At 44.2% G+C, this 25880-nt stretch overlaps 1 protein-coding gene across 1 annotated transcript in view; it reads right to left on the reverse strand.

Annotated features, from left to right (window-relative positions):
* Positions 1 to 25880, reverse strand: part of PAPPA (pappalysin 1) — a 249129-nt gene that overhangs the window by 42273 nt on the left and 180976 nt on the right. The window contains exons 13-17 of the mRNA XM_055271320.2: positions 25580 to 25793; positions 15668 to 15836; positions 13213 to 13396; positions 7592 to 7802; positions 6716 to 6887 (exon numbers count right to left, since the gene is read on the reverse strand). Of these exons, the coding sequence (XP_055127295.1) occupies positions 6716 to 6887; positions 7592 to 7802; positions 13213 to 13396; positions 15668 to 15836; positions 25580 to 25793 (950 nt within the window). The remainder of the gene's footprint in view (positions 1 to 6715; positions 6888 to 7591; positions 7803 to 13212; positions 13397 to 15667; positions 15837 to 25579; positions 25794 to 25880) is intronic.

The raw sequence follows: 25880 nt of genomic DNA on the forward strand, positions 1-25880 counted from the left end.
GCAGAAGGAGGGTGCAATTGCAATGGAAACCTCTCTGGCCTTGGGAGAAGGGTGGCCCATCCTGAGCATGCAGCTGCAAGGCGGCTTGCAGAGTTCACTCCCAGAGGTTCTGTAGGGGCTCATGGCAAACTTATGCAGCTTCATGTGGCTTCAAAGAGCCCAGACTCTCCCTCTCAGAGCCCCAGGCTCTAGGCCCCATGATTCTCCTGGGCCCTCTGGGGAGTAGGAAATTGACCCCAATTTCCTGGAGCCTTGGCCTGGGCCTGTGATGCATTTGGCTTCCAGCCCCTGAAGGGCTGCAGACCTCAGCACTACTTGGGCCAGGGCTGGCTGGAGAGCTTGGTTTGTAACAGAGAATGTATTAGAAGTAGCCAGAGTCTGCTCATGGAGTTTCACACTGGGGAGGCCCCACTGTGAATGAAAGGTGGGAGCATAAAGCACTGGTTTTGTTACCATTGGTTTATCTCTCTCCTGCCCAGTTCATCTGGCACTTTGTGTTGCGAAATTTGCTTTTAAAAATATATAGCATCCTTTTGCTAAGATACCTTAGCCTTCAGAACAAGGCATACTGGTAGGTTGGCACTTCAGGGCTTCTACAATGGTATCCAGATGACATTTCTAGCTCCATCTCTTGCTATGTACGGATCCTTCCTTCTAGACAAGTGAATCACTTTGTTTCTCCTGCAAACTTTTCTTGCTTTCCCACCTCCACATCTTTGCCCTTGCTGTGCCCTCTGCACAGCAAGCAGACTTTCTGGAGCCTCTTTGGATTTTTAAATCCTTCTTTAAGACTAGATGCTAGTGTATTCAGAAATTGCCTACCACCTGGTGCAGAACTTCATAGTCGATTATTGCTAGTTTGACCAGAGAAGATCTGGCATCATTGAAGTTCCAACCTGGGAAGACCAGAGGGTACTTTCTCTGGGTGTTGTCAGGGAACTGACTGGGTATGTTTGACTCCAAATGTACAATTCTTCATGCTAAGGTGAAATCTCTTATAAGAGGGCTGAACATCTCTCAGCAAAACAGTTTGCCACTCTGTGCTTGTGCATCTGTTTTCACAAGAGCATATTGAGCTCTAACTCCCCTGCTGCTTTAGCTACACAGATCCACAGAGAGCTGAAGGCATATAATAATATTATCAAACACCTATAACATGCCCAGTGCTTTAAAAATTACTTGAACAATATAGTAGAGTAGAAATTATATTATTTTTGCAGACTTGGAAACTGACTGTTAGAAAGCGAAAAAGCGAGTTTTCAAATGATGCTAGTGTCATGGTTAGGAGCCTGGGTGTAAGTCAAACTGCCTGAATTCAAATGCAAGCTTGGCAACTTCCCAGATGGGTAGATTTGGGGACGTTCTTTAACTTCTCTATGCCTCAAGTTCCCTGACTGCTAAATGGGCATGGAGTCTACTACCTGAGAGAGTGATCATGAGGATCATGTGAGTCCAATTATATAAAGCATTTAAAGCCTAACACACATACTGAGCTCTGTAATTGTCAGATGAGGTTCTTACTCACTTTGCTGTACTGTCTTTAAGAGAAGTTCAGAATCAACCCAACCAACAGTACATTTTAGAAATGACAGCAGCCAGAAAGCGGAGGCAATGTGCCCAAGTCACAAAGGTTGCCAATGTCAGAACCATGTCTCTTGACTCTAAGCTGTTGTACCTAGTGGGATGAAGGAAAAGAAGAGAAGAGGAAGGAAGAGGGAGAAGCAGTAGACTTCTTCTCCTTAGAAGACATGAAAATAAACAAAATAATAGCAAGAAGAAACGTAGTGGCATCTGAGCAAAACAAAACCAGGCAGTGAGTGCAGGAGCTAGATGGCTAAGCTTTGGAGGCATGCTGACTTAATAACAAGAGTGTCAGTTCCACCATGTCTGGTTGTATAAGACAGGGCAAACCAGTTTACACCAGCTTCCCCATCGTAAAATGGGGCAGTAATGCCAGATGCCATGGGGCTTAAATGAAGAAATCAGTCTAACGTGCTCATCTCAGTGACTGGCATGTAGTAAGTGCTCATTATATTTCAACTGCTGTGAATCATTTGTCTCTGTTCCCAGTCAATGCCCTCACATGCATTTTGTGTCCTCCAAGGTAGGTAAAGGGGTGACATGTTGCCCCACGAGGGAGGATGAGTGAAAAGTGTGAATTGCAAAGTGACGTAGTTTAAGACCTGGCTCTGCTTGTATGATTCAGGGTAAGTCTCTTTCCCTTTCTGGGCTTTAGGTCTCCCATCAGTAAAACAAGCGAGCTACAGTGGGGGTCTCTGAGGTCCTGCCTAGCTCTAACATCGCATGGGTCTGTGACTCTTCTGAATTCCTCTAGGACATCCTGGGTGCTTGGCCAAACATTTAACAACCCGGAAATGAAAACCTAGCAGAGGCACTGCACATATGTGAGCTGTACCTCATCCACGGCAGGGCTCACAAATGGAGAGTGCAGCTTTACACCCCTTGTGGCAGAAAGGCTTTCACAGCCGCCTTCTGTGATCTGTGCAATGAGCTGGGTGTGTTGTAGATTCCACTGCACCCTTTCTCTCTTGCTCCTGCTGAGTTGCGGAAATCCATCATTAGGTGCATCACTTTGCCCACAAAGCACCTCTAGCTTTTGTCCTCCCCTGCTGATGCATCTTCCAAAGACCCCGTCCCCATCCCAAGACTGGCCACTCCCTGAATCACCTATAAAGCCCCCACAGGCCTATGTTATCTCATCAACCAGCTAAGGGCCATCTGAGCTGGATTAAATCCTGAGATGAGTAGCTCCTCACCCCCGGGGATAAAATCTCTGCCTTTTGCTACTGGTCTGGCCTGAAAATGTTTGGGAGCAGTGGAAAGAGCAGAGCTAGAGATCAGAAAGAACATCACCTGCTCTCTTGTCACCATGGGCAAGAACTTACCCTCCCTGGGCCTTCTTTCTGCATCTGTAAAATGGGGATTTTGTTTCTTTTCCAACTGTATGTTGTGAGCTGTCAAAACAGAGCAAGTCTGCAGCAGCAGCTTGGCACACATTTGACACTCAAAAACAAAGACAAAGAAAGCTGTTATTATTAAGTTTCTCTGTCTTGGTTTAAAGAGACAAGAATATCATAAGTGCTAGAGCTGGACTATCTGATATGGTAGCCACTGTATAAGTATGGCTATTTACCTTCAACTTTGAATTACTTTAACTTAAATAAAAGTTTTTGTTGCTCATTCACTGCCACCATGTTTCAAGTGCTCCATAGCTACATGCGGCTAGTGGTCATCATTTGCCTGGCACAGATATGGAACATTTTTATCACAGCAGAAAGTTCTACTGGAAAGCACTGGTCTACAGGAACTAGAGGACTATTTATTCTACAGGTTTATTTGAGCAAGGGACCAGGTTTGACTAAAGCTCATGCTGGTCTCTCTACTCCACACCCTGGTCTCATGCAGGATGGGTGCCTCCTTCTCAGTTTTTTTTTTTTTTTTGCTGTGTTTTACTTTAAGTACTGGGATACATGTGCAGAATGTGCAGGTTTGTTACATGGGTATACAGGTGCCATGGTGGTTTGCTGCACCTATCAAACTGTCATCTAGGTTTTAAGCCAAAAAGAGACCATATAGCCAAGACAATCCTAAGCAAAAAGAACACAGCTGGAGGCATTCCGCTACCTGACTTAAAACTACACTACAAGGCTACAGAAACCAAAACAGCATAGTACTGGTACCAAAACAGATATATAGACCAATGGAATAGAACAGAGGCCTCAGATATAACACCACACATGTACAACCATCTGATCTTTGACAAACCTGACAAAAACAAGAAATGGGGAAAGAATTCCCTATTTAATAAATGGTGCTGGGAAAACTGGCTAGCCATATGCAGAAAACAGAAAACTTCTCAGTTTTTAGAGCTAGCCAGCAGAGGGCTAGGTTGCAATCTGTTGTGTTTCTAGGCCCTCCAGGAGCTCACACAGAGCATAAGGGATTCTCGCCACTGGAGTGATCTTAAAGCAGGCTAGTTCATTTATATATTCCCCAGGGTTACCACATACAATTGCATAGGTTGTAAACTGCACAAGGCCAGTGGGTACCCATAGACATGCTCTATTTTCATTACCTCATTTAATCTTCACAAACAAACTATGAGGTACGTAGTATTCTTTCTCCTCATTTTATACACAAGGAAAGTGAGGCTTAAAGAGTTAAGAAACTTGGCCTCTAGTGACTAGGTAATGAAGCTGGGATTTGAACTCAAGCTACTGATCCAGTGTCATACTGGCTCCCAAGGAATGAATAAAGTGAGGTTTTTATTTGCTTTTAGTGGCAGTGGAAGAGAGTGTGTGACTCTCCCCTACAATAGCCCCTGTCCAGTCCCGCCAGGATCTGAAACTTGTTTGGAAAGCAAAGAATCCCTGCTCCATACAAGCTGATTCAAGATGCTCTGGGCCATGCATTTCTGCTATGTTTATAGGCAGCAAGAGGGAATCTGAGGTGAATACTAGATTTGGCTCTCAGGCCCTGATCTGTGGGTAGAGGAAATTCATTTTCAGTACAAAGTAGAAATGTCAATTGTATTAGGAGTCCATTTGGCATTCACACCCTCATTCTTTGAGCAGACAAGCAATACCCTGCTCCTTTGCGACTAGCCTCTCCGTTAGTTGCCAAACAGAGCTGCTTGAGTCGTCTGATACATTTACATTTTCCTCTCCTTTAAATACAAACTGGCCATGAAAGTTACTTGGAAGGCCCCAGGCAGGCTGAGTTTCAGTTTGATAACATGACCGCAGCCAGAATATTATTTGGCTCAGCAGTTTGGGTAACTGTTAGCAACAGTTTTATGTAAGGGAGTGAGGGGGAAGCTGATCAGCCTGCAAGAGGCCATGGTAATCTCTAGCCTTTGTTTGTTCCGGTGCTGGCTTCTGCCTCCCTGGCAGTCAAGGGTGGGAATGACTCCCATGAATGCACACAGACACCGAGAGTGTATGAGAGCAGGATTCTCAGGTGGTGCCTACTAGACTCAGCCCATTTACAGTTGGAGACAGGGAAACCTGGATTCTGACTGTGACTTGGCTGATACCAGCTGTGTCACCATGGGGGGTTGAGTAACCTCTGAGTCTTGGTTTTCTCATCTGTAAAAGGAGGAACCTGCCTTTGATGTTCATTGCAGTCCTTCCTCCTGCCCTTATCCTGCCCTTAGTTCTTGTGACATTTCCTGAGTACCTACTAGGTGCCCAGGCACTGTCCTAAGTGCTGAAGGCACAGGGAAGGGTGCAGATGCAGTGAAGGACTGTTTCACAGCCTAGTGTGGGGATGTGGAATGAAAGCAGGCAGTGACAACGCAGTGTAGCCAATGTTGTGAAGGGGGAACCTGAGGAGGGGCACGGAGCCCGGCAGTGGAGGGGACATTGAGGAAGGGCTCCTGCAGGAAAGGGTGCCTGGGCTAAATTGCGAAGGAAGATGAGGTGTCAGACAGCTGAAAATGGCACAAGGATAACTCTTTTTAAGGTAGAGAATGCAGAGGTGTGGGGGGAAAATCCATCTTATTGGCATGGGGGAAGGGTCCTTAATGTCACCCTAAGGAGTTGGGACTTTATCCTAAGGGACGGGGGCTCCTGGTTCAGAGAGATTGACATAATTGCTCAAATCACTCCGGCTGAAATGTGAAGAATGTACTGGAAAGAGGCACAGGAATGAAAACAGGAAAATGATCAAGAAGCTGCATGGTGGCTCATCAAAGAGTTGATGTTGGCCTGAGTGAAGGTAGTGGCATTGGGGACAAAAGAGGACAGCTTTCAGGAGACGCTGTGGTGGGAGAATGGGTATGACTCAGTAATTGCTTGGATGTGGAGGGAGTGAGGGGGATTCAGAATGGTGATTTGGCAGTGCCTGGTATTTGGAGGCTAATAATAAAGACTGATTGAAGATGACGCCTGCACTGAAATCTATCCCCACCTGGCTGATGATCCTTGCACACCTGTGAAACACAGGACTTGGGTTATCAACTCTACATGGTTGCTTTGATGGAGATGGAGCTCCTTGTGGACTTAAGGTTTTTTCAGCCTTTTGTTCCTTTTTCCTATTCTTGATTCCCCTACCATCCTTTTGGGCATGTGTAGGATTTGAGGAAAATTCCTTCAGCAGAGGCAGGCAGGAGTGTTGGACTTGTTCTCAGTTACATGTGGATTGAGATAAAATTCAAACCTTGCTCCTTCTGCTCTTCGTTTCTTCCATGGTGTTCTCAAAACTGTACTTCTCATCTAAATATGGTCCCCTTTTTCCTTATGCTTCAGGAGCCAATTGATGTCTAAATATAGTGGCAGTCTTGTGATTTTAAATACTTCAAGGACCAACATGGGTGGTAATGGAGGTAGCAAACTGGCAAAAGAGCCCTGGTCATTCCTGTTTGAGGAACTTAACTTTTATCAACTTCATACATTGGGATTCCATGTATGATTTCCTTCATAAAAGTTCCGATGCTTAAAAAAAATTCAAAGCTAAGAATCTCTGAGCAAATCAAATACGGTATTGCAGGTAGGAAAATGAGGATCAGAGAGATTACAAAAGTAGATAATTAGAGCCCAGTTTCTTAACTTCTGCATTGGTGACACTGCCATTATACAATTTGAGCCTAGTTAGAAAGTATCTTGCAGAAAGTGGTTCCTGAAGTACAGGCTAGTTTTTGGGAAGCAGAAAGGAAAGGGACCATGGTATCAATCTCAAGTTCCAGGAGGCTTACCTGGGAGTCATCGCTGTCTTCACACTTGATCCTACACTCACTGTTGAACTGGAAGCCATTAGTGCACTGGTAGAGCCCGTGGAATTTTGGTGGAGGTGGGTCACAGGTCACAGGAACACAAGCTCCCTCCTGCCAGCTGCCATCTTGGGTACACTGAGTCTTGAAGGCCCGTCTTCAAGGAAAGGATCAAACAGGAGACATCTCAAGGACCAAATGGCTAGATTCATGCCCTGCATGCACACCACCAGCTGGGCCCCCATTTCATATTTCATAGTTTTGATTCCCCACCTGACCTACTGGGTGGTGGTGGGACCCGTGTAGGGATTAAGGATAATTCATCCACAGAACTCCCTTAGCAAGAGCAGGCAGGAATGTCATGCTTCCAGCTACATGTCGATTGAGACAAAACTCATGCCCTGCAGCCCCAGGTTCTCTCCCCTTTTTTGCAGAGTGTTCTGATGTGTGTTGGAACCATGATGCTATGATTACCCACCATTTACTGAACAACTACTATGTGTAAAGCATTTTGTGAGCACTTTACATGCACATCTTCATTTGTTCTTCATAACAACCTTATGTGGTAACTGTTATTATCATACCCCTCTTATTGCTTAAAAAAAAAGAAAGTGCACAGAAGTAAAGTCATTTGTCTGAGATCACATTGCCATTAGGCAGCCAAGCTGAAACTTAAAGTTTGTTCTGTTTGACCCAAAGCTAATATTATTAACAAATCCTTCTAGCTTCTCACAGAACAGAATGGAATGAATGGCAGGCATTACCTCCAGTGAAGAAATGAGTGCTTCCATCCAGTCAGGCATTTGAACCTAACTCTTGTCCTCCCAGAGCCCATAAGTTTGCATTTCCAACCCCACTTACTTCTTTGACTTCCGAGAGGATCCAGGCACATGGTATCCAGGCTTGCACTTGTATTTGCAGAAGGAGCCCACCTTGTGCTTATTCTCTCGGCACCGGGCGGTCTGGAGGTCTGCATTGGGCATGGGGGGTGGAGCGAGGCACATGAGCTCACACAGGGCCTCTGGGAAGGACCATAGCCCATCCTCCATGCAGGTCAGGAGGCTGTTGTTGCCTGGAAGACATAGGCAAGCAGGGTTAGAGGAGAGAGGAGTCTCTGATAGCCAAGCTAATGTATAGCCACTTGGATTTTAGCTGACTTGAAGAACCAGGAGATCCCTTATGTGGAATTCCAACCCCTTCTACTTCCAACTGAGGAGCCTAGGGAGATCAAGAGAGCTGCCACAAAGAAGAGGAGATCTAAATGGGGGGAGTGAATTACCCCCATGTCTACAGTGAATTAAAATCCAAGGCTTCTGACTTCTGATCCTGAGCCTCTTCTGCTGCATAGAAAAGACACATTCACAATCGTTGAATCCATCTTTCTTACTTTATAAGTGGGCATCTGAGCGCAGAGATGGAGGCACTTGCCTTCTAATACTTGGCAGCAAAAACTCCCACCAGAAACTACAGCAAACTCTGATATCAGTGAGTGTATGACCTCAAGCTGCCACTCTCCCCCTGGGCCCAGCACCCCTGTATCTGTTCTGCCTACCACCTCCCTCAGCTCCCACCACCAACGCCTGGAAGTGACAGCATTGTGTTATCAGGAGGCTTGATTTTCTGTTCAGGTCCTGGTGCTCGGTGCAGCTTTGCCAAAGCAATTGAAAGAGCAGCACTTCCCCCGTAGCCCATGCCAGCTCTGACACAGTGCTGACTGCCGTCGGGAAGCTAGTCTGGTGGGGAACGTTGCAAATAAAAGTAAAACACGGGAGTTAGGCTTTTCACTGCCAGCTCGTATATTATCGAGGCACAGCCTGCCTAAAACCTTCCCAAGACAACTAGAGGAGGACCTGAAACTTGTGTTTCCCCACCAAACTCACCTCTTCCTGGTTATTACTGAATGGTGTTGACAACCAGGGCTGGAAACATGTGGGGGGCTCGGAGACTTGCAAGTTGGAGGGGTGCAGTGGTAGGGAGAAAACTGACATCTACTGGGCAGTTACTATGTACCGAGTGCTTCTGATATGCAATCTCATTTATTCTCACTATAAACAGAGAATTTAGTATGACAGTCTGTATTTGGAAATGAAGACTCAGAAAGAGGTGACTTGACCAAGTTATCATAGTTGGCAAAAGACAAAACTGAGGTTCAAAACAAATTCTGTCTAACTACAGAGATGATTGTTTTTAATGGGAAGTTGGCTACTACATATGATCAGCAGGGCCTTTATTCACTCTGGAAGAATCAAATCTCAATTTTCCTATCTGTGGAAAGCAAACAATTGCTTCTGCCCTTCAGGGTGCTGAGAAGATGAAATAAAACAACATTTATGAAAAGTGCCCATAAAAGTGTTGTCAATGTCTTCGTTTGCTTCTTAACTTCTTTCCTTCTTCTCTCCTTTCCTTTCTTCACTTCCCCACTTCCTCCCACTTTCCTTCTTCTTTTCGTCTTCATTAGTAGCTCTGAAAGAATCTTCACAGAAGTCTTCATTCATTCAACAAACATCTATTTAGTGCTTATTCTGCACCAGATACTTTAATATGTTGAAGGCAAAGCAGTGAACAAAATAAAATAAAACAGAAATAGCTCTGCTCTCTTGATGCTTATAATCTAGTGGGACAGGCAGGAGTACAATAAGTTATCTTAAAAAGTATATTATTTAGTGTGCCAGAAGGTGCCAAGTACTATGAAGAAAAAGCAGGAAAAGGAAGAAAGGGGAGAAAGTACTTTGCAATTTTATGTACGCTTCTCCACTTATCTTATTCCTTCTCATTTTTTTCATTTTTCTTCTTTGTCACTGTGATTCATCTGGTTAGCACAAGGCAGATTGCTGTCTGTAAACCCCATAGGGGATTCCACATTGATAAACTGTAAGACTGACAACTCTACATATTTTAACATCAAGTAAAAAGAGTAAAGTGTGCGGAAAGGTGATTCATTTGGTTTCCATAGAAGCATAGAAGCGTCCAGAATACCAGTGTCTACAAACTTCTTTTTGCATTGCCCTTGTAATCGGTGTAGTCATTGCTTTGGGGTGCCCAGCTAAAGCACAAGGTTAGTGGGAAGGGGAGCTGTATAAAAAGTACAGGAAGCACACCCTCTCCAAATTGCCCAAGAGAGATAACATATCTGTGGAAAAGGTGTTGGGACTCTAAAAAAGTACATTGTATTAGCTATGTATATTGTAAATTATGAAGTGAAAGTCATGGTTTTCTGTGACAAGAGAACATAAAGATTCCAAAATGTTAATAAAGAGAGAAAATGCAAACCAGAAATCTGCTTTCTGGAAGAGGGTGAATAGGAGTTAGCAGTGCACCACAGCTAAAGCAGGCACTGGTGATTCAGGACCATGGATATGTCCCCCCACCCCTGCAACAAACTCCAAGAGAGTTTTCAACTTGCCAGTATTTCTGTGCACCAGTTGTAGCCACTACCCTGCATCTACAATGTGACTTTGAAGAAAGTAGGGTATGATACATGATGTGCCCTTCCTTTGTCTTCTTGGCACTGGCCTGTAGACTGAGATGCTTACTGCACTGCCAACTCTGCCTGAGGCTTATTATACTGGTCATGGATGCTTACTCTGTCCATACGCGGGGCGAGTTTAAGGTACCAAGGAGTTAATGCCCCTGGAAGCACCACTAAACTAATGGTGGAGTTGTTGGATTCATGTGCCAGTTTCCAGAGTTGAAATAACTCTGAGGCATGTTCTGCACCGTCTCCCAGAGTTTCCCAGAGGGACTGAGCTCTAGTTGCCCACAGTGGCAACTGGCTTTAGAAGAGAGCCTGTTGACTTTTGGCAGTTCCCTGTCTCCTGTCCTCATTCCCCCACCGTATTTCCTAGAGGAACATGACTCAAGACATGAAGTGAAGGCATGTCTGAGCCTGAAGTTCCTGGTAGAGGGTAACATCTCTTCATAGAGGTGTTGATATTAGAGATTAGGTTCCATCAAGTTTTGGGACCCTGTAAGTTCACTTGTTCATCTTTTAATGCAGAAAAATACATCCTGCCCAGCCTGTCTACAAATGTGGCTAAGGAAATTCCAATCTCCAATGAGCATTAAAATAATTGTCAACTTGTAGCAGTGTCAAAGGAGAGGTACTTATTTTTATTACTTCATTTAAAAGATTACCCAGGAGATCAAGTCTCTTTGGGAGTGCCATAAAGATTAAAATTAACATAGAACAGAACTCAAGGAGAGAAATACCAGACCTTCAATCTGGTATTCTAAGCACTTGCCTCATGGTGTTGGCACTATCTAGATCCTAAGGCAAGGGCTGTATCTTGTATATTCTTTACTCCCAGAGCCTAGCCTACTGCTGAGCACATAGTAGGTCCTCGGTATCCATTTGTTGAATGCATAAAGTATGAATTTACCCATGACCTTGAACAAATCACCTAACTTCTTTGTCCCTAAACCAAAGTTGTCTGAGTTCTTGTCCATCTCTAGCATGTTAGAATGTGAAAGAATATTGGCCACTATATTGTTTGGAGGAAATAAAAATGCACTAGCTGGACTGGAATAAGGACAATCACTCAATCAACTGGCTGCATTAGCCAAGGGCTGGTATGGGGGTATTGCAAGGAGCAGTGGGGTAGACTTGGTAAGGGGTAGACTTTAACACAAGTTAAGGAGGAAGAAGACAGATTAAGAAGGACAAGAGGTACAAATAGAGGAGAGGGCCAGGTGGGGCAAAAACTAAGGGCAGAAAGGATTTCTAGCTGGTCATTATCATTATTATTTATTGACTGTTTAAAATTAGTGCTTTTACTGTTTACAATAGCAAAGACATGGAATCAACCTAAATGCCTATCAATGATAGACTGAATAAAGGAAATGTGGTACATATACACCATGAAATACTATGTGGCCATAAAAAAGAATGAGATCATATCCTTTGCAGGAACATGGATAGAGCTAGAGGCCATCATCCTTAGCAAACTAATTTAGGAACAAAAAAACAAATACCGCATCTTCTCACTTATAAGTGAGAGCTAAATAATGAGAACACATGGACACATACAGGAGAACAACCAACACTGGGGCCTATCACAGGGAAGAGGGTGGGAGGAGGTACGAGATCAGGAAAAATGGCTAAAGGGTATTAAGGCAGGCTTCATACCTGGGTGATAAAATAATCTGTACAATGAACCTCCATGACACAAATTTACCTATATAACAAACCTGCACATGTACTCCTGAACTTAAAATAAAAGTTTTTTTTTTTTTTAAAACTATTGTTCTTTTTGCTTAAACTATGTTATGATCAAAGGAAAAACAAAAGGTAGAAAGGAGGAAAGGGAAGCAAGTAAAAGAAGGAAAGTTGAAATTGATCACCTCTTTACCCCCTGGCTTGAGATGAGGGTGGGAGGGCAAATTAGGTGGCAATATCAAGTTCAAGAGAAAGGCAGCAGGACCTTTGCCCAGTCCTTGCTGCCAGTAGATCCAAGCAGAAGCCTCAGCACAGGACTCTGAACACTAGATGATGCTGACAACCAAGTTGCATGAAGTGGCAATTGGTCCTAGTTGATCAATATGGAAATAGAGAGATATTTCCCTGTATGGTCAAAGGAAAAGCAAAGTCGGAATCAACAACTGTCAAAAGGATGGTCCTTCTAAGGCCTTGTCTCCCTAGCCAGCTCACACTTCCCCAACAACAGTTGGCAGTGGAAGGATCTGCATTATTTTGATTAAGTATTATTATTAGCCACAATGAGGGCTGTAATAATCAATGCTAATTTATACACCTCCCTTTCCCAAAAGCCTCTGATTGAGAGAAGTGTGATTTCCTAGTCTGGAGTTATTAACACATTCCACATCTAGTCCCAGCATTCTAGGACACCCAGGCCAGCTACTCACTTTTTTCTAAAATTTGACCTCTTCTCTTATTCCCCTCAATAGCCCTGGTGCCTAGCTCAGGAAGACGCCAGATGCTTCCTGTCCATATCTGCTCTTCTCTGCCCAGCTGGCCCCTTTTAATGAGTGGCAGCCAGCATTGGAGAATGACAGACCTGGGTTTCAATATGGTCCCCACCACTGACGGTGCAGCCTTGGGCAAGTTCTTTAAACCCTCTGAGGCTTGGTTTCCTCATCTGTGAAATGGGAATAATAGTAACGCTTACCTCATAAGGCTTACTGGCCCTAATCATACAGAGTGAATTAGTTTCATCAGTCCCAAATGTAACTCTTTTTTCTTTTTCTCTCTTCCTTCTTCCCTCCCTCCTTCACTTTTATCCTCTCTTTTCTTTTTTGCAAGATTTCCAAGGTCTTGGTCACTGTCATAAATCCATACACTCTTTTTTCTTTCTTATCTGCACAGCAGGACAGTTTACATAAATACAATTGGTAGGAAGAAGTCAGGAGCATAGATAAAACCCATCCTACCCTTAGTGTTTGAGAGCCAGAAAGAGGGCCTGGACGCAGCTTCTAGGTTTCCCATAGACAAAGGAAGGCTGAGCTGGGGAAGGCGTTCTTAATACCTTTCAACTGTGCAGGGTGACGGCACTGGAAGGAACATTGACTGCCAAAGGTGGTGCCCTCAGGGCAGGAGAAGGAGGCGGCGTAGACTTGATGGTGGTCTGGGATGCTGCAGTCCACTGGCTCACAGGCTACCTGCTTATTCCACTTGCCCTCTGTACAGGTCACTGTGACGCTGGGTCCCGTCTGAAAGGCAGAGGCGTGCATAGTAAGGAGTGGCAGTCTGAGCTCTAGATGTGGAGAAATACCCTTCTTCCCAAGGTGACAGCTCAGAGTCTCGCCCAGGCACTATAAGACCAATGCTTAGTGTTTAACGTTAGCTCACTTTTAATGATCCCAATAACTGCATGAATTAGATATTTCAGATCTCAAAGACGCAGAGACTGAGACTCAGAGACATTACATGATCAGCCTTAAGTTAACCAGCTGGAAAAAGGATAAGTCAGACTTGAGTCCAAAGGCTATGCTCTTAACTGCTGTCTATAGTGTCTCCCAGATCACGATTTCCATTTTATTGTTGAGAATCTTGAGGTTTTGAGACCTCACAGGGCATGACGACTTCTTTCGCAAAACAGACTGTGAAATACAGTTCAATGGTAGGACATCAAGTGTTGATTTGTGTGTCTTTTATTAGCTCTAGAGGAGTTACTAGGAACCTGTTGTAGTGCTTGGCACACAGTAGGCACTCTCCATGGCTATAGGAGACTTGCATGTTTTTCCTCCATGTTATGAGACCACAGGCAAGTCCCTTTCCTTATTTGAGTTCTCCCTTTGGCAAAATGGATGGACTGAACTCACGAATTGCTCAAAGATCCACTCCCTACTCTGAGATTTGGTGGCTCAATAGTCAAGAGAGAAAGGTACAAAGACAAAAAAAGCCTAGGAAAAATGGAAGAGTAAATGGAGATTTGAACCAAACTACAAGATGATGGAGCTGGGTGGAGGGCAAGACCATGCTACAGAGTCAAGGGATGGACAATCATTGCAGCCTGGTGGCTTTCATTCAAGGAGGAAGCCGCTAAATCCTAGGGACTGGAAATGCCAAATGTTGATCTGGGATTTTAAAAGCAAAGGACATTTTCCCTCTTAAGCACACATCAAAGGGATGTGTGCTTGAGTGAGGTCCCTCACTGCCAAAACAGTCTAATTGTTTCTACAGGAGTTCAGGCCTGCCAAGTCTGACACACGGAAGTAAGTGTCTAAGAAGAGCAAGTCCAGAAGTTCTGTACAAATAGGCATTCCCAGCAATAAGGAATGTGCCCTGTGTGCTTGCAGTTTGAAGGCAAAGTCCACTGGCCAGCCCTGGAAAATGCTACATTTAGTGACAGAAATCCTCAAATCCCAGGACAACCTGTCCTACTCCCCCAAGCCCCACCTGGGACATTACAGCACCATCTTGCTGAAGCAACATTCTGTCACATCACTCCAAATCATTCACTACCACTAATCTCACACAGGACACGTCCTATCTTCTATGACTCCTTTGATGACTATCTGAAGGAGGGGGTCTCCCTGCTACCAGTCTTACTGCTGGACTCCAAGCTACACCCACATGGAGTATCTAGAAGAGACTTTGTCAATCAGGATCTGACCATGTCATTTCCTGCAACAGCTCCCTGTTGTCCTAAAGATCAACCCCACACTTCTTGACTAAACCAACAGGCCCTGCACCAGTGGATTCAGCTGACCCTTCCAGCCTCATTGCTTGGGTGAGTACAGAAAAAGAAAACAAACAAACAAAATATCTGTGGCATTTTTTTTTTTCTCATCAATGTGCTTCCACATACTACCCATGCCTGTGCCTACTGCATATATTTCTTCCTTCTCCCCAATACACACCCCTTTGCTGATCTGTCTAGTTACGTGTTTCCATGTCACTTTTTCCAAGGCACCTTCCTTGAATCTCCCTGTGCCTCCACAACACCCTACACTTCCCTTGACAGCATTTATCACAGTGGGGTCATCATTAATGAGTTGTCTGACTCTTCCTCCACCACTAGGCACTAAGCTCCTTCAGAGGAAGGACTCGATTTGTCTTAATGGTTTCTTTTTCTTTAGCACTTACTATAGCATCCAATTTCCAGTGAACAGATGCTTTGCAATGAATTAGTGAATGAATGAGCATCTCATTGACAGAGGGCTCACCTCATCCTAAAGCAGCCCATGCAATTATGTTCTGACTGTAAGATATTCATTCCAAAATACTCAGCCCCATAGTCTTGGAGATTTGCAACCTATACAAAAACATTGGTAAGTATTGTGTGGAACACTACTCTGCACAGGAACCCTTTTTCTTAGAGATTCTAGACTGCTTGCTTGGTTAATTGATTCATTCATGCATTCATTTAATCAATAAATATTTATTGAGCACCTGGGTATTTAGCAGAGAACATGGTCAACACCCAGTAAGCCTTCCGTGGGCTGCAGAGAGGCTCTAAGCTCAGCACCTGCACATACCTGGCTCTTGATCAGTTCATCATCCCGCCGTATCTGGAGCACGTAGCCTGTCCGGCAGCTCACAGTACACTGGGCGCCGTGGTAGCGGTCGCTGCTGGAGCAATTGAGAGAAGCATTCTCCACAGCCAGCTCTGGGCAGTCAGTGTTCTCACATGCGAAGTGCACGCAGCTAGGGAGGAAAGAAAGAAGAGGGGAAGAAGGAGTCTCCTCACAGGACAGCTATGCTCAGTTGGAAGATAAAGGCTAAAAGCCTCTTTCTCCAAGATTTCAGGGGGCTTGAGGCTGAGGACAGAAAGGGGTGCTGGCTAGGGTGAAGATGACTCTAGAGGCAGCGATTAAAGTTTCTCATTAAGAGCTCAAGTTATGCAACAGAAAAACCAGAGTTAAAATCTTGCCACTTGAAAGCTTTGTATGTTATCAAGATTTAAACCTTGAATAGTCTCAGTTTTTCCATTTGTGAGAAGGGGATCATCATGATTACAGTGAATATTTATTGCATTTTTCTACCAGGCACCAGGTTGAGCAAAAGCCTTTTTGTATTTTATGAGTACCCACTTACAAGGATCATTTTGAGAATTAAATCGGTTTAGAAAAAAACACATAGCAGAACTCCTGGCATATACTAAGCACTCAGTAAATGGCAGCTGGGCCGGGCGCGGTGGCTCATGCCTGTAATCCCAGCACTTTGGGAGGCTGAGATGGGAGGATCACGAGGTCAGGAGTTTGAGACCAGGCTGACCAACATGGTAAAACCCCATCTCTGCTAAAAAAGAAAATACAAAAAATTAGCTGGGCATGGTGGCAGGCGCCTGTAGTCCCAGCTATTTGGGAGGTTGAGGCAGGAAAATAGCTTGAACCTGGGAGGTGGAGGTTGCAGTGAGCTGAGATTGTGCCATTGCACTCCAGCCTGGGCAGCGAGAGTGAAACTCCATCTCTAAATAAATTAATTAATTAATAAAAATAAGTGGTAGCTGATGTTATAAATACACCTATGCTCTATTACCTAGTTGGCAAGGTACACATCACATCTCTGAGCTTCAGTATACTCTCAGATTTGGTCAACCTCATATAGCCATGAGACTCAACTGAGGTGATGGAGGTAGAAGTCTTTTATAAACTGTAAGGTAACTTACACATCATTAGTGGAGTCGTACAGAGACTATGCCTTGCATCTTGCTGCAACTCTTAATTCTACCTTTCTGCCAGTCTGAATTCCACCCGTTCTTTAGGTCTAAGCATCATGCAAATTTCTATAGGAAGCTTTCTCTTGTGTCCCTCGGCAAGCACCCTCATGGGTATTCTACCCTTCTTTCTCTAATGCTGTTGCCTCATGTTTGATGTATTGAAAACTCAGTTCCTCAGTGCCGGTGGAACATACCAGATTGCAGGCTAATCTTTAAGGATGCAAACAGAAACAGCATGAAATCCTCATTCTTGGATGATCATTCCCCTTGTATTATAGTTAGGCAAGCACTCAATAACATTAGTTACTATTTGCTGATTGCTTATATACATGAGCTCACTCCATCCTTACAACAAACCTGTCAGCTAAGTGTTACTCATTTTACAGTTGGATAAATTGGGGACTGGCAAGATTAAGTTACTTGTTTAAGTGCCCATCCAGAGGAGTGACTCCAAAGGCCTTGTTGTTAACCTCGTACCATGTTTCTGGACTAGAACATCCATGAGGGCAGAGAAAATGCCTATTTCATCTTGGTGTACTTTGCAGTGCCAATAAAAGTTCCTTGCAGATGTTTCCTAAATGGCAGGAAACCAATGGTGATGGTGCCTTGTAATAGCTCTTAAACACTTTAAAGAGGTTGATTCTGCCAACACTAAAAGCTTCTAGGGGGCAGTTTTCTCTGACTTTTGCCTCTTTGACTGTGTCTACCCCCAACACCTGGCCTATCATATGCACCGATGGGTAGATTTACATCCAGAACCTCAAGGCTTTTATGTTCCCGTTTTTATCTAGGAGACAGGGAGACATTTTGTCCAAACCAGTGTCAGAAAAGTTTTGCACATTTTTTTGTCGTTGTTTTTATGTTTTTAGTTTTCTCTCAGTTTCACGATACCCAACTGAGGGTTTTACTGGGACCTATTCCTATTCTCTACCCTCTGCTCAAAAGTATAGTGAGAAATAAAGTCTGGAGGCAGGGGGAGCTAAAAGCTTCCAAAGCGTATCACAAACCAATTTACTTTTTTAAAGACCCAGAAAGGACAAGCATTTAATTTAGGTCTCAGACCCTCACTGATGGGAGCTTTGCAGTTCTCCAATACTCTCCTTCTGAAATGCAGGGCAACTGGCATTAAGGAACACTTGTTGAGACAACTCCAATTTTCTGCCCTTTTTCTTACTCCTGACAGCCTCAGCATTGTACCATGTGGAGACCTCAAAGAGACTGTAACTGTGGAGTCAACACAAGGGCTTTGACACCAAACAATGCATCTGTTCACATTGTGTAAGCACCAGGGGAAGGAACCACATGGTTCCAATTTAAATATATTTACTCTGTAAGCTGCTAGCTCCCAAGCTGTTCTTCTGACCTGTGCCTAACAGTTTGGGCATTCTTACTCTGCACTCCCAGAAGGTACCTGGGCTCTTATGAAGACCTAGAGGGAAAGATGATTTTCTTCTTTAAGTTGCAGAGCCATTAAAGTATAAACAGTGCCTTCCCCAATTATTTTGTGAACATTAAGTTCTTCTTCACAGGAAAATGAAAATCTGAAGTGCTTCATTTTCTGGGGTAGAAGGAGCACAAGGTTTACCAATCAGGGAAATCTGGGCTCCAGCCCCCGCTCTGCCATTTATCAGTTGTTTGACTTTGGAAGTTTATATAACATCCTGAAGCTCAGTTTCCTTATCTGTAAAGTGGAAGTAATAAAATAATTTATTTCTTAGGATTGCCAACAGGGTGAAACATCATCCACTGATTCATCTACTCAACAGACCTTCACTGGGGGCTTTACTGAGCACCAGACATTGTTCTATACATTGGGAATATAGTGGACAGAGGGGATAAACAAGATCTTGTGTATTTCAGGAGGGAGGGTGTGTGCCAAAGAAAAGTAATAAACGAGATCATTTCAGATAATGATGCATGCAGTTAGGGCATTAAACCAAGGTGAAATTATAGAGAGTGACAGTTGGTGGAGAGAGGCAAGTCACTTTGTATAGAAGGATCCATGAGGAAGGGACATCTGAACTACTACCTGGATAAAATGAAGGGATAAGCCTTACACAGGTTTGGGGCAGAGGCAGAACCAGGCAGAGGGAAGAGCAGGTACAAATTTCCAGCACAGGGCCGGGCGCGGTGGCTCACGCTTGTAATCCCAGCACTTTGGGAGGCCGAGGCGGGTGGATCACGAGGTCAGGAGATCGAGACCACAGTGAAACCCCGTCTCTACTAAAAATACAAAAAAAATTAGCCGGGCGTGGTGGCGGGCGCCTGTAGTCCCAGCTACTCGGAGAGGCTGAGGCAGGAGAATGGCGTGAACCCTGGAGGCGGAGCTTGCAGTGAGCCGAGATCGGGCCACTGCACTCCAGCCTGGGTGATAGAGCAAGACTCCGTCTCAAAAAAAAAAAAAAAAAAAAAAAAAAAAAAAAATTTCCAGCACAGCATGGAGCTTGGTGTGTTTGTAGACTAGTAAGGCCAATGTATGAGAAATGCTTTGAGGTTGGGTGTGGTGGCTCACACCTGTAATCTCAGCACTTTGGGAGCTGAGGCAGATGGATCACTTGAGGTCAGGAGCTCAAGACCAGCCTGGCCACCATGGTGAATCCCTGTCTCTGGTAAAAATAAAAAAATTAGTTGGCAGTGGTGGTGCACACTTATAATCCCAGCTACTTGGGAGGCTGAGGCACAAGAATCACTTGTACCTGGAGGGCAGAGGTTGCAGTGAGACAAGATTACACCACTGTACTCCAGCCTGGGAAACAGAGTGAGACTGTGTATCAAAATAAATAAATAAATAAGTAAAAATTTTAAAAAAATTTAAAAATAGAGAGCGAGAGAGAGAGAGATGCTTTTGGAACTATGAAGCTCCTTGAGAAGATGAGTCTCTCTACTCTATCTCTTTTTGCTACAAAAGAAAAAATAGTCCTTGGTCCCATGAATCACCTGACCAAAAGATTTCATGGTCAGATCAGTAGGGTTGGCATTGAGTTAATGAAACCAGTTAGTTTTCTTAGTTGCAAGACTTCTCAATAATTTGGATAGCCCATTGAAAATTTCCAGAAGGGGCTAAGGTACACATTATTTTTTAAACTCTGATAACATTTTTTTTTCATGGGACATTTCTTAGGACTACTGCCTTCCAGAATACACTTCAGGGATTGAGGCATCCTGCTTTTTCAGCACATCTGTCTGCACCTGGCCTGCAGGCTTGAAAACAGGAAGAAAAGGGATAAGGGAGGTAATATGTGTCAGGCATTGGCCATTCTGTTTCACCTACATCACCTTATTTGCATTCCACACAGCAACTCCTTGAGGTAGTGATATTATTCCCATTTTCAAGAACAGGAAACTAGGACTAAGAGTTTTAAATTGCTTGCCCAAGGGCACTCAGCTTGGACAGAATTCCAATAGAGATCTGCCAGTCTGTCCCCTAAGTCCCTGCTCTTTTTTCTTTGCTATCCTGTTGGTTGGACAAGGTTGTGTGAACACACTGTCCAAAAATGATAAACATTACCCTAACTGACCCTCTCAAATAACTCTGTGATACAGCCCTGTCATTTCTGAAACACAAAAACAAAAAAACAAAACAAGGAGAACAAAATAAAGAAAAGGCTCTGCTACTTCATTCAAAAAAAGAGGGAAGGATTTAATAATCGTGATGGGCAGTCAATAAAAATAACAAAAGAAGGAAAAAATGAAGACACTTCTCTGAAGAGAGAAATGTGGCTGATTGGATGGATGAGCGGGAAAGGATGCAGGTAATTCTATAGATCAAATTCTCACATCTGGGCAAAAGTGGAGGTCCCTGGAGTGCAGAGCTAATCACATACTTAAATAACTTTTTTCTTTTCTTCTTATCTATATGTTTAATATATTTACCTTTGGACTCAAGTTCTATATAGAGGTAAAACCTTATCTGATCCAATAGCTAATCCCCCCACTGCTGTCTCCATTGTCAATAAGAATGGACTCCAGTCACGCATAACAGAGGATAGCTGGAGAGTGCTGGAACCCTGATAAAGCCAGAAGTTAAAGGGCTGACAAGGGTTCCTCTCCTGGTTCTGTTCCTTGACTCACAGTGTAACTGCTGTGCCCTGCCACTTAGCTGCAATTATGCCACAGGGAAGCAGAGATAATAACAGAAAGGCTGTTTATAAATCATTCTGGGTTGCTCAGATGCGGACAACAGAAAAGACAAGTGCTCCACACTAGAAAATGGAGGGAAAACTGTTCTTGGCATCAATTCTGCAAGTTCACTTGGGAAGTGAAACAGTGAAAGAGCTACTATATTCTACCCAGAAATGAGGCAACTGGGGGAATGATCCTAAAATGTTCTTTACCCTGGATTTCTAGGAGCCAGTATTGTGGTGTGGTATGGAGGCAAGTTTTGAAGATTAGTTGATGCAAGCTCAGTAGCCTGCAGGGTTCAAGCGAGCTGAGTGGGGTGTGCCGAGGAGAGGGTATGTGCCTGGCCAAAGAGCACAGCGCTTTGCTCTAGTCCAAGGTTGCCTAGTGGGATGGAGGGCCTGATGTTTTCAAAGCTTCTCATTTCTTTAAAGAGTTCCAAGAAGAATTCTGTTTTTTAATATGAACTCTCCTGATATTTAAATGTTGGCAACTAATTAAAGAAGATAACTAATAAAGGCCAAAGAGAGATTGTTTACTGGACTAATATGGTCTATGGGACACCAGCCTTGAAACCTCTGATGGAGAGGAAAGATAACTGGATTCCTGAGAACTAGATTCCAGTGCTGGTTTTGCCCCCAACTTGTTAGGTGATTTTAGGTGAGTCACTTCTCTTGCTTAGACCTTAGATTTCCCATCTTCAAATGAGGGCACAGAACCAGGAAATCTTTGAGAGCCTTCCCCACTTTCAGGCTTCATGATTTTATGAGAACAAAACAACAGAGGTCTATAATTTCAGGGCCCTTTGAAATGAGAAAAATAGGAAAAAGTAGTCTTTGGTAATCTCAAGCATTGCCCAGGATATGGAGCAACTGGAACTCTGGTAGATCACTGATGGGGCTGTGAATTGGACAATATTTTGGAGAAGAGTCAGGCAGTATTTGGCATAGTCAAAGACACACGCATGCTTAGGCACAGTAGTTCCATTTGTAGTTATATTCCCCAGACTAGTGATTCCCAATCAATGTTCTGAGAGGCACTAATTCCTTTGCGGGTTGGGGAAGTTGAATGAGGTTATGGCAGCGATCTGAGCAATCTGTGGTCTCTGGCCAAGAGCAGCTTCATTCTGTGTTCCAAATCCTACCTATGAATCCCTGTATCATTACCTAATGGGATATTCCACACATGGGGTCTCATCAGGGCACAGACTCTAGAAATACTTGGCTCAGTCTTTGGGCACACCCACCCCCAACCAACAAACAACAGTTTAAGTTTTCCCTGGCTGAAAGAGTTAATCTAGCCATGTGAAGAACTTGTTGCCCCCCAAAGTTGGCCTTCTAAAATTTAGCTCTCAATCAGAACTGCCTCTCTCTGAATGGACCAGCTTGTAGAAATGGGGAACAGTTTGAGATAAAGGAAGAAAGAGAATGTGAAAAAGAGGTGAGAGGAAGAAAGGAAGCATGAAAGGAAAGAAGAAGAATAAATGGAGGGAGGAGAGAAGAAAGTTACTTTTCTAAACACATGGTCCATTCAATTTTATAATAAATTGTTCAATTTCTGTTAAGAACCACAAGGTGGATGAACATGATGTATGTGCATGTGTGTGTGTGTGACAGATACTGGAGCCTCAATATCACCACTGAAATTTTTCTCATTAAAGAAGCCTATTAACCACCCCACGCCCCACCACTATCCTCCCCTCCCCACCTTTTCTCCTTTCCACAACTTGGTGTGGGGCTGAGATTTGGCTAGAATTGCACAACTGGACTTCTCCTTTGAAACCTGATCCTGTTTTCTTGGGTCTCTGAATTTATACCAAGTACTGCAAAGAGACTGGAGACCCCTGAAGCTAGAGTAGAACACATTGCCCAAAACTGGTTTTGCTATAGGACTCTTCCCAAGGCAGCACAGTAGTCATCACACTGCTCTCAGGAGGAGAGACAGAAAATGAGGAGGAGAAAGGAGATAAGAGAAGGAGAGAGAGAGAGAGAGAGGAGAAGGAGAGGTGGAAGAAAAGGGAGAGGAGAGAGAGGGAGAGATGCAGGGAGAAGAGGAAAGGTTGTGGGAGGGAGGAGAGAAAGGGAGGGGAGAAACAGTACTTTTCACTACCTGGGAAACGGCTGAGAGTAAAGTGGGATGTTTCTCCTACAACCAGTTGAAATTTGTGTTATAAAAAGTGATGCTATTTATTTTGGTGTTTTGAGAATGAAGGAAAACATCCCATGGTTCTTTACAGTTGTTGCTTATTTTTCTTTCCTTTTCTCCCTTGTTTGTTTGTTTTAATGCATTTGCATGTTTGCAGAGTCCTGCTTGTTTTGGTAAATGCCTCTTTAGCTCCCCATGAACAGCTGCTGTCCTTTCCCCACTGGGCCACTCAGGAGGAGGTGCTCCTGCCCTGCAGCCTCAGCGCTCAAGACTCAGCCTGTCATAGCCTGATCCAAGCTCAGGGATAAGTCAGCCAAAGACCTCAGAGCTGCAGCTCCATCCCCTTACTCAGAGTTCCTCTGAATAAGTGATCACATGGGTCCAGTTGTGAAAAGTCCTCTTCTCTGCTACTCGTGCCTTGCTGTGGTAGGCAGAGCACGGCTTTCAGGGACAGAGGAAGCAGGATTTTGCCTCTTACTGCCTGGACGGTCATGACTCACTTACTCTGTTTCTCTGAGCCATACCTCGCAGAAGAGGTGCAATAATAAAATAAGATACTGTTTCTATCTATTCAAGAGGTGCAATAATACAATAAGAAAATGTTCCTATCTATTAGGGGCTCAACAAATGTTTGTCCCTTCCTGTCCTCTATCATCTTTCCTAGCTGTTGGGAAACACAGACTTAGAACTGGTAAGAACTTCAGAGAATCCATACAATCCACCATCATCATTTTAAAGATGGGGAAACTGAGGCCCAGAGAAGGGGAATGACTAATCCAAGGTCACATAATTAGTCAGATATAGGGCAGCATTTTGCCCTCATTCAATGTTCCTCCTACAACCAAAGAACTAACAAATACATATCGATCGATCCTTTTCGGTGGTTAAATATTTCCTACTGTTTACTTAGGGCACAGACACCATTCGTTGAGAATTCAAACAAGTCAGTCTGGGCCTCGGTCAACTTATGGGTGGTCAGAAAAGCTGGTTAAAAATGGGAAAGTGTTGTGGAAAAGGTCTAATGGACTTCCATTGACATGGTTTCCCCAGGCTCTGAGAATTAACTTATTTTTATAGGGTCTGGAGAACAAGAGATAAAAACATCCTCTTAGAGTGAAATAAGACAATGAGTTATATTTAAGAAGCTCTTGCCTCTGAAAGATTGCGACAGACTTTGCACAACAGAAGCTAGAGACAGTGGGTACTAAACAATGTGGATTTGCAGCCACCTTTTGTGTCCTCTGTGGTAACAGGGGCGTGGGAAAGGCTGGTGTCCCCCTCTTCTCTTTTTTTTTTTTTCTTACTCCCAGGTATACAGGGCAAGGCTGAATCAACTTTCAGAGAGCCTCACTCTTGGGTAGCCTACGAAAATCACAACTTTCTCTTCTGGACCTCATGAAACAAATCTGAGAGATGCTGTGCAACTCTGCACACATTCTGGGCCCTGTGATTCTACATGGTAACACAGAAGTTTGGACATGTCAGATGCATGAGATAATCTCTGAAGCTTTTTCCAGCTCTAATTTTAAGAACTTTACACAAAATTCTGTGCAGAGAAGCAGCACCATCATCATCAAAAGATGGTTATAAATATTCTTTTTTAATATGTTATGTTTGCATAATGCCTAACAGTCTGCAGGAAACACTTTTATCTATAGTGCAACATTTAACCCTCACAACCACCCTGTGGAGTAGATTTCATCTGCTTATTCCAAAATAGAAAACTATGACTCAGAAAACTGAAGTGACTTGCCCAAGAACACACATTCAAGAAGTGGTAATGTGGAGGTTCAAACCGAAGTAAGAGTATTCCCAAAGATCGCATTCTTTTCAGGAAACTCCACTCCCTTGTAGCTCCAAACTAGGTGCATTAACAGATGCCAGCCCAAAAGCACTGAGGGAGTGATGTTATGCAGTTGAAAGACTGGCTCCTAGACCACTTGTGGGGTCATAGGAGCTAGGCTTGTGGAAGGCATAGAGATTTCACCTATCCCTGAAACACACGGTGAACTAGGATGATGCAAATACCAGTCTCACTCTATCCCCGTTGGTTAAGAAGGTTATGCCTCCCGCCTGTGCCACGGGAAGCAGAATATTCCAGTATTTCAGAGATAAAAGAGAGCTAATCCTCTTTTTGTTCAGATGAGGACACTGAGGCTCAGAGAAGGAAACTGATGTTTCCAGGGTCACCCTGCAAGCTATTGTCAATTCTGCTGCTGCAAGCCAGGTGAAGGAGGTTCTTTTGTCACCACACAACCCTGTTTCCCTTAATTGCCCCAGGAATTCAGAGACTCATGGGCCTCTCAAGCCCAAAGGCAGAGCCGGCCAGAGGCCAGAGGATGGATGGAGAAGGGAGAAATGCACAGACTTTTTACATCCACACAAATGGCTACCCAGCTTCAAAATCACACTGTCTCCACTCGGCTACAAGTGGCCTAGGGCAAGTCTGCCGCGGGTCCCTTACCTCTGCTCGGCAGGGCTGTAGGTCTCCCCTCTCTGGCAGCTGCTCAGGGTGACAGGGTCAAAGTTGTCGAAGGAGCGGAGGGCCACCCCCGAGATGGCGACCAGGGGCGAACTGAAGCTCACACGTACCGCCTGGCTGTGGTAGAAGGGCTGGCTGAGGTCATGGACCACAGGGATAATCAGGGGATTGTTCCTGCAGCTCAGGACATGGAGGCCTGTCAGGGGAGACAGAGGGGCCGAGGGGCCAGGCTCATTACTCAAGGCCAGTCACGCCCTCCCCAAAGGGCCCTTCCCGAAGCCCC

Source organism: Symphalangus syndactylus, chromosome 3, assembly GCF_028878055.3.
Source record: "Symphalangus syndactylus isolate Jambi chromosome 3, NHGRI_mSymSyn1-v2.1_pri, whole genome shotgun sequence".
Lineage (NCBI taxonomy): Eukaryota > Metazoa > Chordata > Mammalia > Primates > Hylobatidae > Symphalangus > Symphalangus syndactylus.